At 50.8% G+C, this 12,492-nt stretch overlaps 1 protein-coding gene across 1 annotated transcript in view; it reads right to left on the bottom strand.

Annotated features, from left to right (window-relative positions):
* The window catches only part of adam19a (ADAM metallopeptidase domain 19a), a 40,120-nt gene that overhangs the window by 26,648 nt on the left and 980 nt on the right, over positions 1-12,492 (bottom strand). The window contains exon 2 of the mRNA XM_019858210.1: positions 8,256-8,335. Within this exon, the coding sequence (XP_019713769.1) occupies positions 8,256-8,335 (80 nt within the window). The remainder of the gene's footprint in view (positions 1-8,255; positions 8,336-12,492) is intronic.

Below are 12,492 nucleotides of genomic sequence, written 5' to 3'. Positions count from 1 at the left end.
CCCTTCTCTCGTGACCCCCATGCCGGTGAAACGAATCGCTCTTGTTTTCATTTGAAAGCTCAATTGATTGTACGGCACGCAAAGGGCGTGGCGGCGGCGAGCGCCGCGTCCCCCTTGGAGTCGAAACGCGGCAATTTTTCTGACGGCCGCTCGGCCCGCTTCGTGACATCGCGGCTCCCTCGCTCACCTCGGCTCGGGCTTCGCGGGCAAGGAAGCGTCTTGGCCATTAGGAGCTACTTAAGCTTCGCCGTCGGCTGCAGGCGGGGGATGGAGCCGGCGGATTAGAGGCCGACTTGGCGGCTCTCCCGCGCCCGCCGGCATTTTTCAGCCGCCGATTTGGACCAGTGCGCACCTTGGTTTTTCTTCATCCCTTCACGCTCACCTCTGAGGCCGCGAGCGCCTCCGCTCTGACGCGGGCTTGCGAGGGAGCGGCCGCTTATGAGGACAGATTCCGAAAGGGGAGGTGGGGGGGGGCACGCCGAAGGAGCCGCGCGTCCTTATCTGAGCGGGCCAGGCGCAATTCCCAGGGGACAGCGCTGAAGCCGCAAACGCGGGTGGCTTTTGTTTTCCCGACGGCCTGTCTTGACGCGTCGGCCTTTCGAGAAACCAGCAGTCACTCGGCTCGTCGGACCGTCGTTCATCAAAGCGGCTGCGGTCGCGCGCCGTGCTTTTCCTCTGTTCGGCCCCGTATTTGCCGTCCCGCTCGGACCTCGTGATCCGGACTGAAGCTGAAGGAGTCGGCAAAGGTTGCGACTCCGTTCAACTCGTTTTTGAAGCTGCGCGTGAAAAGATGGAGAAGCGGCACCAAGTCAGGCCATCCCTGTTAGCGGCCATTTCGCTTTGTTCCTTGTTGGCTGCGTGGCTCGTTTGTCGTCCTCGCCGCGTCCCCGCGACTATTTGGCTGTTTCTTGTGACTTGGACTTTGGATTTCTTCCCCAGGCTTTGTTCAGTTACTATTTCGCTTGTCCCCCCTCCCCCTGCCCCGATTGTGTACCTTTTTCCTTTGCTTTAGTACACGCCTGTCTTTTTTTTTTTCTTTCTTTCTTTCTTTCTCCCTTTCAAGTCGTGCCTCGACACTCCACCACGTGTAACCCGAGCGTAACTAAAGTGTGGCCAAAATTGGTATTCCATAAGCGGTCGCATTCCTTCTGTTTGCTTCATCATCATTTCCTGCTCAGTGCATTCATGTTTGAAGCACTTTCATTCCTTCGGTAATTGTTTTTCCACTTTTTTGCTCAACGCAATACAAAAATGCGTTCGCCAACCTGCTACATGTGCGAAATGTGTGCCTGACATGGCGAGAGTTGCTTTAGAAAAGGCAGCGAGGGTGGGTGGTTGGGGGGGGGGGGGGGTCCTCAATCTTGACAAACAGAAAAAAATACGAAATAGGATGTTCACGAATCTTCAAAGGAAAGCGTGCATTATTATTTTTTTTTTTTGCAGGCCGGCTGCAAAGGAACTTTTTCTTCACACACAAAATGCCCCCCGTCCATGAAAAAAAAATGGGAGTAGTAAGATCAAGATACAAAACAAACACATCATATTGAGGCCACAGACTGAATGGGAGAAGGATGAAAGTGTGGGGGCGGGGGGGAGAGGCCTGGGGGGGCTTGTATGCCCCGCTGCAAGCCTCGTGTGCAGGCCATCTTAATGAGAGCCACATTTAGGTCAACATTGCTCTCGCCCGCTTCTCACAAGCCCCGCCTACCCCCGTACCCCCCCGCACAGCAAATAAAAACCGGGAAAGGGGAACAGCAAAAGACGACCTCGATCATTCTTCCTCGTAAAACGGACGCCTGTGAACTTTCCACTTGGGGAAAACGAGCCGAGAGAGCAATCGGTCGCCGTACGTGTTCGCATTTTTCTCATCCGGCATAAATGGCGGGTCGACTTGCCATTTGAAGAGAAGACGGGTCGGGATGGACGCAAAGTATTGCGTCCTTTATGATGTCAGGACTGCATGTTTGCCTGTCAATGCAACACGATTCTTCTGGAATACCTTTGGAGCGGACCACAACTGCTCCACCGTTGCTCTTTTCGAAGACCTTTGACCTTTGACCGCGGTCAGGAGTCCGGACTGACTGCCGCGGCGACCAATTCAATCTGGCTACGCCGTCGTTCTTTTGGAAAGCAAAAGGACAGTCGCAAATTCCGATTCCGCTTCGGCGCTGGCGCAAGCCCGCTAACGTCGCCGACCACTACCCGATAGCGCCCGACTGAAATCAGACACAAATCCAAATCCGTGAGGACGGAATACCTCGGAATGCTTCCATGGCGCCACCTGATCCTGCTTCCCAAGTCCCAAGTCCCGCTCGGAAGAGCAAGTGGAAAACTGAAAAAAGCCGATTTACGGCGCCCACGCGGCAGGTCCGCAACCCTACGGCACGCATTTCGGATCGATGGCTTCAAACATGAGTGGGGTTTGTTGATAACGTCATGGCGTTTGCCCACCACGAAGCCTCCCACTACCAACTGTGCTCTCTCGTCTAGGTACCGGCGATACAGCGCATTTTGAGCATCAACGATCACACTGGCGTCGCCAATCATTGGCCTTTTATTGAACGGAACCAATGTTGGACAGATGCCTCCCACACACGAGTTCTCAGTCGGTTTGGGCTCAGGGGACAGCGGTGGCCACACTAGATGTTTTTCTCTCTTTCTCCTCATGGCAGCTGGAGCTTCAACTGTATTTTTTTGCAGCGCGGAATCAAGCGTCGTCCTGCATGACAATGATTGAGCTACGGAAGGCACGGTTCTGCTTTTGATAGCCTGACAGGAAGTTGTCAGTTCCAAGCTGAACCGACATTGCGGCGATCATTTGAAAGAGGATGTACCCCCCCCTCCCCCGGGGGGAGGTGCCCGCTGAGCTGAGTCATCCGTCGGTTGCAACAGAGGTGCGAAAAGGCGGCAAGAGTTACAGAAAGACCGTCGACGCCTTTCTGGAAGTGGCGCACAGGGCTCGAAAAACAAAAAGAGCAACTACCGCGGAGCAGTCTCGTTTTGGCAGAAACCACCCGCTGTAGTCCTGCTTTTTATGCCGACGGAAAGAGATGGCTTCATTTTGTACCGTGCGTCCGTGGGCGTGACGAGTGAACATTTATTGTGTGAAGACAAGTTGTTGAATTTGAGAGGGGGAGCAAAACGGTTTTTGTGCTGTCACACAGAGACATCAGTCTTACACCGAACAAAATGTTTGTGTTGTCGATTGCTCGTGCATTTGGCGCGCTCTCTCTCTCTCTCTCTCTCCAAAAGGGACTTGAAATGTCTTTGTATTCTTTTAAAGACGGTTGCCTCGTGATGAACGTACTCATGGATCCTGCTGAACCCCACGAAAAAGACTTCATCCCGCATCACTTTGGTCCTCGGCGGACACCATCTGTCCCTTGGACGCCATCCCATTGGCGGAATGAAAAGCGTTCATTCCCGGGCCTCTCGGAGCTCAAGCGCGGCGCTTCTTTACAACTCATTCGATGCCTTTCTCCCTTTCACCGACAATTCAACCACAAAATCGGTGCAGAACAAACAGACGCCGTCAAATGAAACTGCAATGAAAAGCTTTTTGAAAGCGCCGATCTCAAACGTCGTCACGGGAAAGCGGACAATGGCAATTCGCCGTCTCACAAAAGGCCGCCGGTTTCCCTCTCGCCGTTCCCATTCCTTACGAGTCAACAAAGCAATCGCTTGCAAGACAAAAGAGACATTTTGGCGAGCTCCCTTTCATCTTCAAGCGATGTGCTGTGAGACGATCGCTTGGCTGGAGGGCACAAAAGCTGGCAATCAGCCAAGTAGCAGCGCTCGCTTGGCATTTGGGAGCGGGAGGACAAGTCGCACGTGGCCCAAATGAGCTCCTTCAAAACGCAGCGGCAGTCGTTCTGTCTCCGTCTCGTAAAAACGGTTCCATTTCCTGAATGGCGGCATGACCGCGGATGATGACTTGACCCGATTTCATCGCTCCTGTTTTGCCTGCCTGCTCGCTTGGGCCCTCCTTTTTTGCCACATCATCGACCCCTTTTCCGCCCAAAACACAAAACTCGGTCCTGGGCTTAGTTGTTGCGTCACAAATTCTTCAGAAGAACGTGTTTGGTTTTCAACCGGCAAAGAGCCGAGTAGAAGCGACGTCATGACGTCATCGTAACGCATCCGAATGTTACGTTGACGTTAACCCAAGAGCGCCTGCGCTATTAATAATAATCATCATAATAATGCGCAGTTGGCATCTACGAGGCGATTTAGCAGAGCATCGATGACACTTGTAGGTTGTATATTACAGTCAAGGACCTGCAATCAGCAAACGCTTCGATCTTTCCAAATCATCGGCGATGATGACGAGGCTGGCCGCGAGTCGGAAATCGCGTGCCATCCGGGCACATCCGCCGTCGCTCTTCTGGTGGGACGCAATTGTTCACCGCCCAACCCTTGGTGCAAAACGTCCGCGTGTCTGGGGAGTTGTTCTTCGACGTCTGCGAGCGTCAGGATAACCCCGCCCACCGTCCCCCGCGGCCCTGACATAGTTGGTGTCGAAGTCCGGCCCGACAAACAATCGGGGCCAAAGCATCGGAGCGAGAGCCGATTTCGGTGTTGGGAAAAGGAAGCACTGGTGCTCACTTGGGCCGCAGCGGGCCCGAGGTGGAAGAGGGCCAATCTGGAGCAGTTCCCAATCGAAATGGATCCACGAACAGACGGATCTGCATCTCTTTCCAAAAGACATTTTCTCGAGGGTACGATGGCATTCAAGGACATAACGATCTCTTAAATGGAACTCGACTCGATTCGGCGGGATTGCAGTTGGCCCGGATGCGGTACAGCCGTCGCTCTCGTTCATTCGGATGCAAAAACACGCAGAAGCTCTCCAAACGATGACGTTCAAAGAAACAACAAGTTATACGATACGATACGATGCGAGGAGGCGACGCTCTTAAAACGATTCGCTTGCTCAAATCAAAACGGATTCTCCGACGGCAGTTGGTTTTTGTTCACTAAAGCGAATCGACTTTTCCACGTGCCATCTGGCCAATTCTTGGCACACAAACGAGTGAAAAGTCATCCGTCCGTCCGTCCGGCCGGCCATATATGTCCCCTTTCGAAAGTCAAGTCGCTTGCAACGTGCGCGCGTGTCCAGATGGGGCAGCGCTTTGCCAAAGTATTATTGCTCAATAATGCTCAGAAGGGAAGGAAACAGATGTCCGCTGTAAAAGCTTCGCATCCCATCGAGACACGAGGACAGCGAGGCCACGCCGAGGCTTTGGGAAGGCTTCAAAATTTCAAGTGTGTCCGTTTTGGGTTTTTTTTTTTTTCTTTTTACGAAACATGACAGGAAAAGTCCGGTTGATGTTTCCGAGGTGACTCCCACCCGCAACTCCCGACGACACGCAAATAAAGGTGCTGGAGCTGAAAACAACTTTGGGGGAGCAAATAAACATTTATTGGCGGCGGCACAGTTTTATCCTTTTGGTTCTCTCCCCTCAATATTGCAATTTCATCTGCAATTATTTCGTCAATGTCCAGGTATTTTTTTTCCCCCCAACCATAAGAAATAAATGAATCGACGATCAATCAGATTAATTAGAAATCCACCTTTAGCTTTTGCAGCTGAAGCTTCGGCTGAAATGAAAGCAAATGCTTCATGTGCAATTGAGCATTCGGGACGGGGAAAAAGTCGATTCGAGATACAAGCGATGCGGCTTGCTGACTGGAGCTTGTCAGTCAAAGTCAAGGGAACGCCGCGTCCCGAAAGTTTGAATTTGAAGCTGAAGAGCGAAAGGCTGAGCGAGAGCTTCTTGGCAAGCGCGCCCATCGCATGACGGCTTCCTGCCGACGTTGCTCAATCGACGTCGCTGTCCCGAGTCCAGACGGAGACAAAGCCAGAGAGGAAAGAAGGCCACGTGTTGCGCGGCTCCTTCGTCTCGATGCGCCCGCAGTGTGACGATCGGCGCTCGGAAACCAGCCAAGGCGTCCCGTGGCTCGCTTCGCTTTGTTTTCCCGAAAGAAAGTCCGAGAGAGAGAGAGAGAGAGAGATGAGGCGTGTTCTTGTTGCAAAATGTTTGTGAACGGGAGCAAAAATAACTCGCGCCGTTCAACGGATGAAAAGGTCAACTAAAAATACCATTTCCAAGTCTATTTTAAAACGTCGCCGTGGATTCTTCGAACGCATCATTTCCCAAATGCGGCTCCGAAAAAGTGGTTCACCGCAGGCATCGCAGTCAGACTTGCGGGAGCCGCACCCGAAAACCATTTTCTCCATTTTCTGCATGCACGTCACTTGCACGGTGGAATTCCACGAGCGACTCGGCAGTGGGCGAGTGAGTCGCTTGGGACTCGCTTGAAACTTGCAGGTTGAGACTTGCGGCGAAGTCATACGCGACGATGACACGAGGCCACTCCTCGGCCTCTCCGCTTAATACGCCGCTCGCCGTTGTCTCCTCTCGCAGCCATTTGAGCGTGCGCTCGTTAGCATGCGTGCCGGCATGCTGACGCTGCCACGCAGATGAGCGCGCTACCATTTCACCCGTTTTCCTGCGCTGCATTTCATATCCGTCACGGTTGGCATTAAGATGCGGCAAAGGTCGCGCTGATCGGCGGCGGTTGCACGGGGTGAGGCAAAGCGCGCGCGCGCTGAATGGGCAACGGCAAGGTGGGGAAAAAGGAAGTCTGTCTTTGAATCTGAAAACAAGGGCAGACAAACCTGTTTCACGCGCAAGACTTGACTCGATATCGATGTAGCACGGGTCCATGATTGGGGATACGCGAGATATATTTTGCTCATTATTCCTTGTTTGCGTCGTCACAGACCACAGTCAATCCAACAACCAAACCGACCGTGACATTCTCGTGAGCAACGAAAGAAGAAAAGAGATCGACGACGTGTGGTTTGTGGCGACGCATTTTGGCATCTCGCGTATATGAACACACTCTGCCGTTTACGATTTCTCATGTGTCAAAAGTCTGAACTGCCAAGATGGCCGTCGTCGGGCCAAGCGGTGACGTGCGTAGAGCGCGGCACCGAGCCGCGTTTTTAAACTTTAACATCCGCGAGCTCGCCCGACTGCGTGTCGACCGCGGCGGATCACACAGTTGGGCGGAGTTGGCTGGCCGGGCTGGAAAAAAAAAAAACAAAACAAACAAAAAAAAGCACCAATTCCCAAATGTTGAGAAATGAGGCGGATGCTTCTGTAGCCGGACAAGTCGCAGATGGACCGAGCGGGTCCAATCAGTGACAACAGATGTCGCAATTGTCTCGTGTCCTTTCCTGGCAGACGGCAACGCAATCGTCTTGCGCGGGCAGCCAATAGCTTATGAAACACTCTGCAAAGAATCGTGTGATTTGGCGCCACGGATAGGAATCCAATTGGAATTTTGGTTTTTTTCTGGGTAGGGGAGTGCATTCAAAGCCGAGACCTATTTTACTTTATCTTGTGTCTTGTTCGACGCTCAAGTAACTCTTGTTTTGAAATGACCTCATGAGTCCAATCCGGCGGCTTTCGGACTTTTCCAAGTACAGTCAGCGCAGATGGACCGAGCGGGTCCAATCAGTGACAACAGATGTCGCAATTGTCTCGTGTCCTTTCCTGGCAGACGGCAACGCAATCGTCTTGTGCGGGGGGCAGCCAATAGCTTATGAAACACTCTGCAAAGAATCGTGTGATTTGGCGCACGGATAGGAATCCAATTGGATTTTGTTTTTTTTCTGGGTAGGGGAGTGCATTCAAAGCCGAGACCTATTTTACTTTATCTTGTGTCTTGTTCGACGCTCAAGTAACTCTTGTTTTGAAATGACCTCATGAGTCCAATCCGGCGGCTTTCGGACTTTTCCAAGTACAGTCAGACCTCAGTTTTCGACCATAATCCGTTCCAGAAGGCTGTTCGAAACCCGAAACCACGCTCTTTAAAAAAAAAAAAAATTTTCTTGAACACGTCTGCTTACAATGGAACGCTACACGAGGAAGCGTCACTTCCTCGTCTACCCGAGGAAGCGTCACTTCCTCGTGTAAGGAAGGCGAGAGGAGTCAAGTGGCGCATTCAAGTGCGCTCAGTTTGGTCGAGAACCAATTTTCGGTCGTAATCCGAGGCATAAAAAAAAAAAACTCTACATTTTTGGTTGAAAACCGATTTGGTCGAGAACAGAGACGCATGCTCTCTTGATGTTCAACGCACGAATGCTCCACAAACTCCACTTTTGTGAATTTACCGGCCCAATCGTTTGAAAACCGTTTTTCATAAGCGCCGCCGACGTAAAGGCAGATGATGAATTCACCGACCTGAGCCGAGATGTCGGCGTCCCTCTTGTTTTGGCCCGGAGAGCGCCATCTTGCCGTCACTGTCCGTCCTCTCTGTAACCCTTTGGGAAAGCAAAAAAAAAAAAAAAAAACAGAACACATCCAGAAGATTAACAGAGTGTAGTCTGTTCTGTGACTTCCAAATGAAACACTGTGGTTCTTTTGTATTTTTGCCCACCTCGCCAAACAATAACTCGTTTGGCCGAGAAGAATCACGAGCCTCGCCTCACACGAGCGGAAAACAAATCTTTAAGTGAGGAGTCACACTGGAAGATGTCATTCGAGCGGGAGAGCAACGAGCGCAACAAAAGAATGCAAGGGCCCCATTTGCATCGCAAAACAACCGAGACTGGCAACGAGCCTTTTTTGCGCTCAGAGGGAATTGGGGGGGGGCTCCATTGCTGATGGACTTGCGACTTCGAGGTAGGGCAGACCAGATGTGGAGCAAAACGGCACGATTATTCGCAGGGAGTACGGAAAAGAATCCAGAAAACGTCAGCGGAGGCAGTCGGGCCCGGAACGGCTCCCGACAGGCGAGGGCAAACATCGGAGCCAAGAAAAAGACCAATTGAAAAGGAGGGGGGAGCTGCTTGCCAGCCCCGGACTCGGGCCGTCTTTTGGAGGCGCACATTTGCATAAAATTCAATTGCGGGGAACGGAGACGCTGATGCAATCTCAAAAACACAAAGTACTAGAAAGCGGAGGCAAATGGATTTGCATCAAAGAAGGAGAATGCAGACGCATCCAAAAATGAGAAAACACGCATTTCTCGTGCATTTGCTGCCGGAGGCCGGGTCATTGCCCCCTCCCCAAAAAAAGAAAGAAATCAACTGTTATGACTCGTTGCCGTACGAATCAAGAGAATTTGACACCCGGTGCATCTGCGGGCTACAAATGTAAAAAAAAAAAACCTTGGCCAGGACGGTCAACGCTCCCTTCCGCCGGCGCCGCACGCTGACGACGCCACGTGAAGGGCAACCTGCGCGGGTGGGAGAAATCGTTGGATGTTCAATTGCTTTTTCTCGAAGCAGCAAAATGGATGAAAAACACAACACTGGTGGAGGGGAAAAAAAAAAAAAAGAAAGAAATGCCCTGAATGGGAGATTTCATTTGGACGCCATAACGGCTGACTTCAAGTTCTCCAGAAATGGAGCGTCTCTCTGAGCAAGTCAAAAAACTTTGACAAAATGTGGCATGTCCTTGGGGAGTCAAAAAAAAAAAAAAAAAACCACCAAGGAAATGAGGAAAAAAAAAAAAAAAAGAAAAGAAAGAAATGCCCTGAACGGGAGATTTCATTTGGACGCCATAACGCCTGACTTCAAGTTCTCCAGAAGTGGAGGGTCTCTCTGAGCAAGTCAAAACATTGACAAAATGTGGCATGTCCTTAGGGAGTCATTCAAAAAAAAAAAAAAACACCAAGGAAATGAGGCCGCCGATTTGAGGAGGAACTTTCAACTTCCAAGCTTGAAGCAAGCTGGCGCTGAGGAGTGCGGGAACGAGGCAGACGGGATCGTTGGGAGCTCTTCGGCGCTCACGGTGAGCTCTCTGGGTCGCCAAAAAGGTCGATGCCACGCTCCGGTGACATGAGCAAGTGTCCGTTTAAAAAAAGAAAAGACTTGGAGAAGATGGCATCGACCATGAGGATTGCAAGCCTTTATGGACGATGCTTGATCGTGATTCGAAAAGGTCGATGCCACGCTCCGGTGACATGAGCAAGCGTCCGTTTAAAAAAAGAAAAGAGAAGAAAAGCCTTGGAGAAGATGCCATCGACCGCCCACTCACTCACTATTGACATTCGGATGCACGGCGAGAAAGTCATGGGAACAAATTGCAAAGTGAAAACATTTCTTCGTCTTTGGACATGCAGAGGCTGTCGACAGTTTTTTCCGGCGGTGAGCACCTGACATTTTCATTTTGCCTGTCGAATACGCGCAGCCATCCGGCCTCCAGCCTCTTTGACACTCAAGCGGCCACATTTCATTTTCCATCACTCGGCCATTTCCTTCTGTGCCTCCCCCCTGCCCCCCACCGGGGGCTCTCGGGTCATCCCGGCACTCCAAAGTCACTCACACAGTGCGGCCAGACCTACTTTAGCGGACAGTCACACCGACTAGAGCGACGAGACCAGCAGGGAGGGCCACCGTCCTTGTTGTCTTCTTGACAAATGTTTGAACGGGCCATTTCCCTTTTGTCAAAGCGCTGCTGCAAAGGCGTGTGTGTGTGTGTGTGTGTGTGTGTGTGTGTGTGTGTGTGTGTGTGTGTGTGTGTGTGTGCGTGTGTGTATCCATATGTCCATCCATTTTCTGAACCGCTTCATCCTCACAAGGGTCGCGGCGGCTATATATGTGTGTGTGTGTGTCTATATATCTCAGTGCGCCACAAATATTTGTGGCTCTTTGCAGAGGATAAAGACCAGGAGTACTGTTCTAATATTTTTGGAAATGGGTTGTTGCACTGAACCGGTTGCCCTGCAATTGGCTGGCAACCGGTTCAGGGTATCCCCCGCCTACTGCCCAAAGACGGCTGGGACAGGCTCTCCAGCACCCCCCACGACACTTGTGAGGATAAAGCGGATGGGAAAGTGGATGGATGGCTGGAGGGTTGTTGCACTGTTTGCGTGGAATCCGGTGCTTCCAGGGGTTGTATTGTGGATTCACTGTCATGCTACGGAAAACGCAGTGGTTCACATCGCCCTGCGTCGTGACAATTTACACACTTGCCAAAATGAGCCCTTCTTGAGGGAACGCCTAACGAGCGATGGAATAGCCCCAACCTGAACTCTGTCCTTTGCTACCATGGCGACCGGGGAGGCGGCACCCGGGCCTTCTGTCCAGAAGATGACAGCACTTTCACTTGCGGAGCCATACACTCCACCGCCAACGGTGAGTAAAGAAAAGTTCGCGTACTCAAACGAACGTGACCGACCTCCTTACGATTCTTTTTGGCGCCTCATTCGGCGCTTTGGATCAGAGCGCAGACGGGACAGCGTGAAGAGCAGAGGAGGAAGCATTGAGAATGGAGAGCGCTGCCCAACTCCAGCACTCCACCGGTATTGACACACCGCCCAAAAAACTCAATTGCGACGAACGCCGCGGAGCCTGCGCCAGCCCACCGGAGGAGACGAGCTCGCGTGTCGGGACGAGGAAGGCGCGGCCGTCGAGAAGTCGAAGCGGGGCCGGAAAGATTCGGCTGCGATCGCGGACCAGCACGGACCTCGATTTGACCGCAACAAGGCAAAGGGAACGCTGCGCTTTTATGAATGGCGGCGATTCTTGCGCTCATCCAGCGGTTCACATGACTGGACGTGGAGCACACTCGGTGCATTGCCAGCACATTCAAACCACAGGGAGTCCTCTGTCTGCAACTGAGTTCCGGCCCTCCGCTGGCAGCGCGTCCACAAATCGATCGCCACGCTATTTTCACAAACGGGACAAACACGTCTTGACTCGGGCGGAACAGTTTTGAAAACTTGAAATCTCATTGGGATTATTTTTGTTTTCCCCCTCAAGATTACAATTTAAAATGAAATTTTTTTTTTTTCAAGGTCCGCTTGCCGTTTATTTTTTTGTTTATCCAATTTTTTATTTATTTTACAAACGCTATGGGGACATTCATCTGTATTTCAAGAAACAAGTTCACATTAATTATCCACCAATGTTTTTGGTCTTGCGCCAAAATAAAAGCAAATGAACCATGGACGAATGTGAGAGAGTCGTACGGAGCACTTTGACTTGGAGAGTTTGAAATTCGCGACAAAAAAAAAAAAGATACAATGACACTCAATATTTAAACCTTAAAAACACAATTGTAGGCTATAAGTGGCAAAAAAAAAAATGAGTATGATGGTTAACTGAGCACAAGGACGTAAATTAGAATTTGGGCCACAGCAATTTTTTGGCTGGCTGACTGACAAAAAATAAAAACAACAAATAAAATAAAAATTATTTTTTTTAAATCTCTGAGTTCTTTTACGCTTACAACAATAAAGATATTTATTGCAGGCTGAAGATTTGAATCTTTTACACGATTTTTTCCTTTGGTATTTAACTTTACATCAGAGAGAAAAGTCATCCAAAATATCTGTGGATTTTGGAGGGAGAGGAATGCTTGAAGGTCATAATTTATGTTTTATATGGCGTTATCATGTCGGGGGGGAAGGGGGAAAAAAAAGAAATGGCTTTTATGGGAATGGCAGTCGTTGCCTTTGCTGATCTGGACC

This window comes from Hippocampus comes, unplaced genomic scaffold, assembly GCF_001891065.2.
Source record: "Hippocampus comes isolate QL1 unplaced genomic scaffold, H_comes_QL1_v1.1 scaffold48, whole genome shotgun sequence".
NCBI lineage: Eukaryota > Metazoa > Chordata > Actinopteri > Syngnathiformes > Syngnathidae > Hippocampus > Hippocampus comes.
The sequence above is the reverse complement of the archived record's forward strand: the minus strand, read 5'-3'. Positions and strand labels throughout refer to the sequence as shown.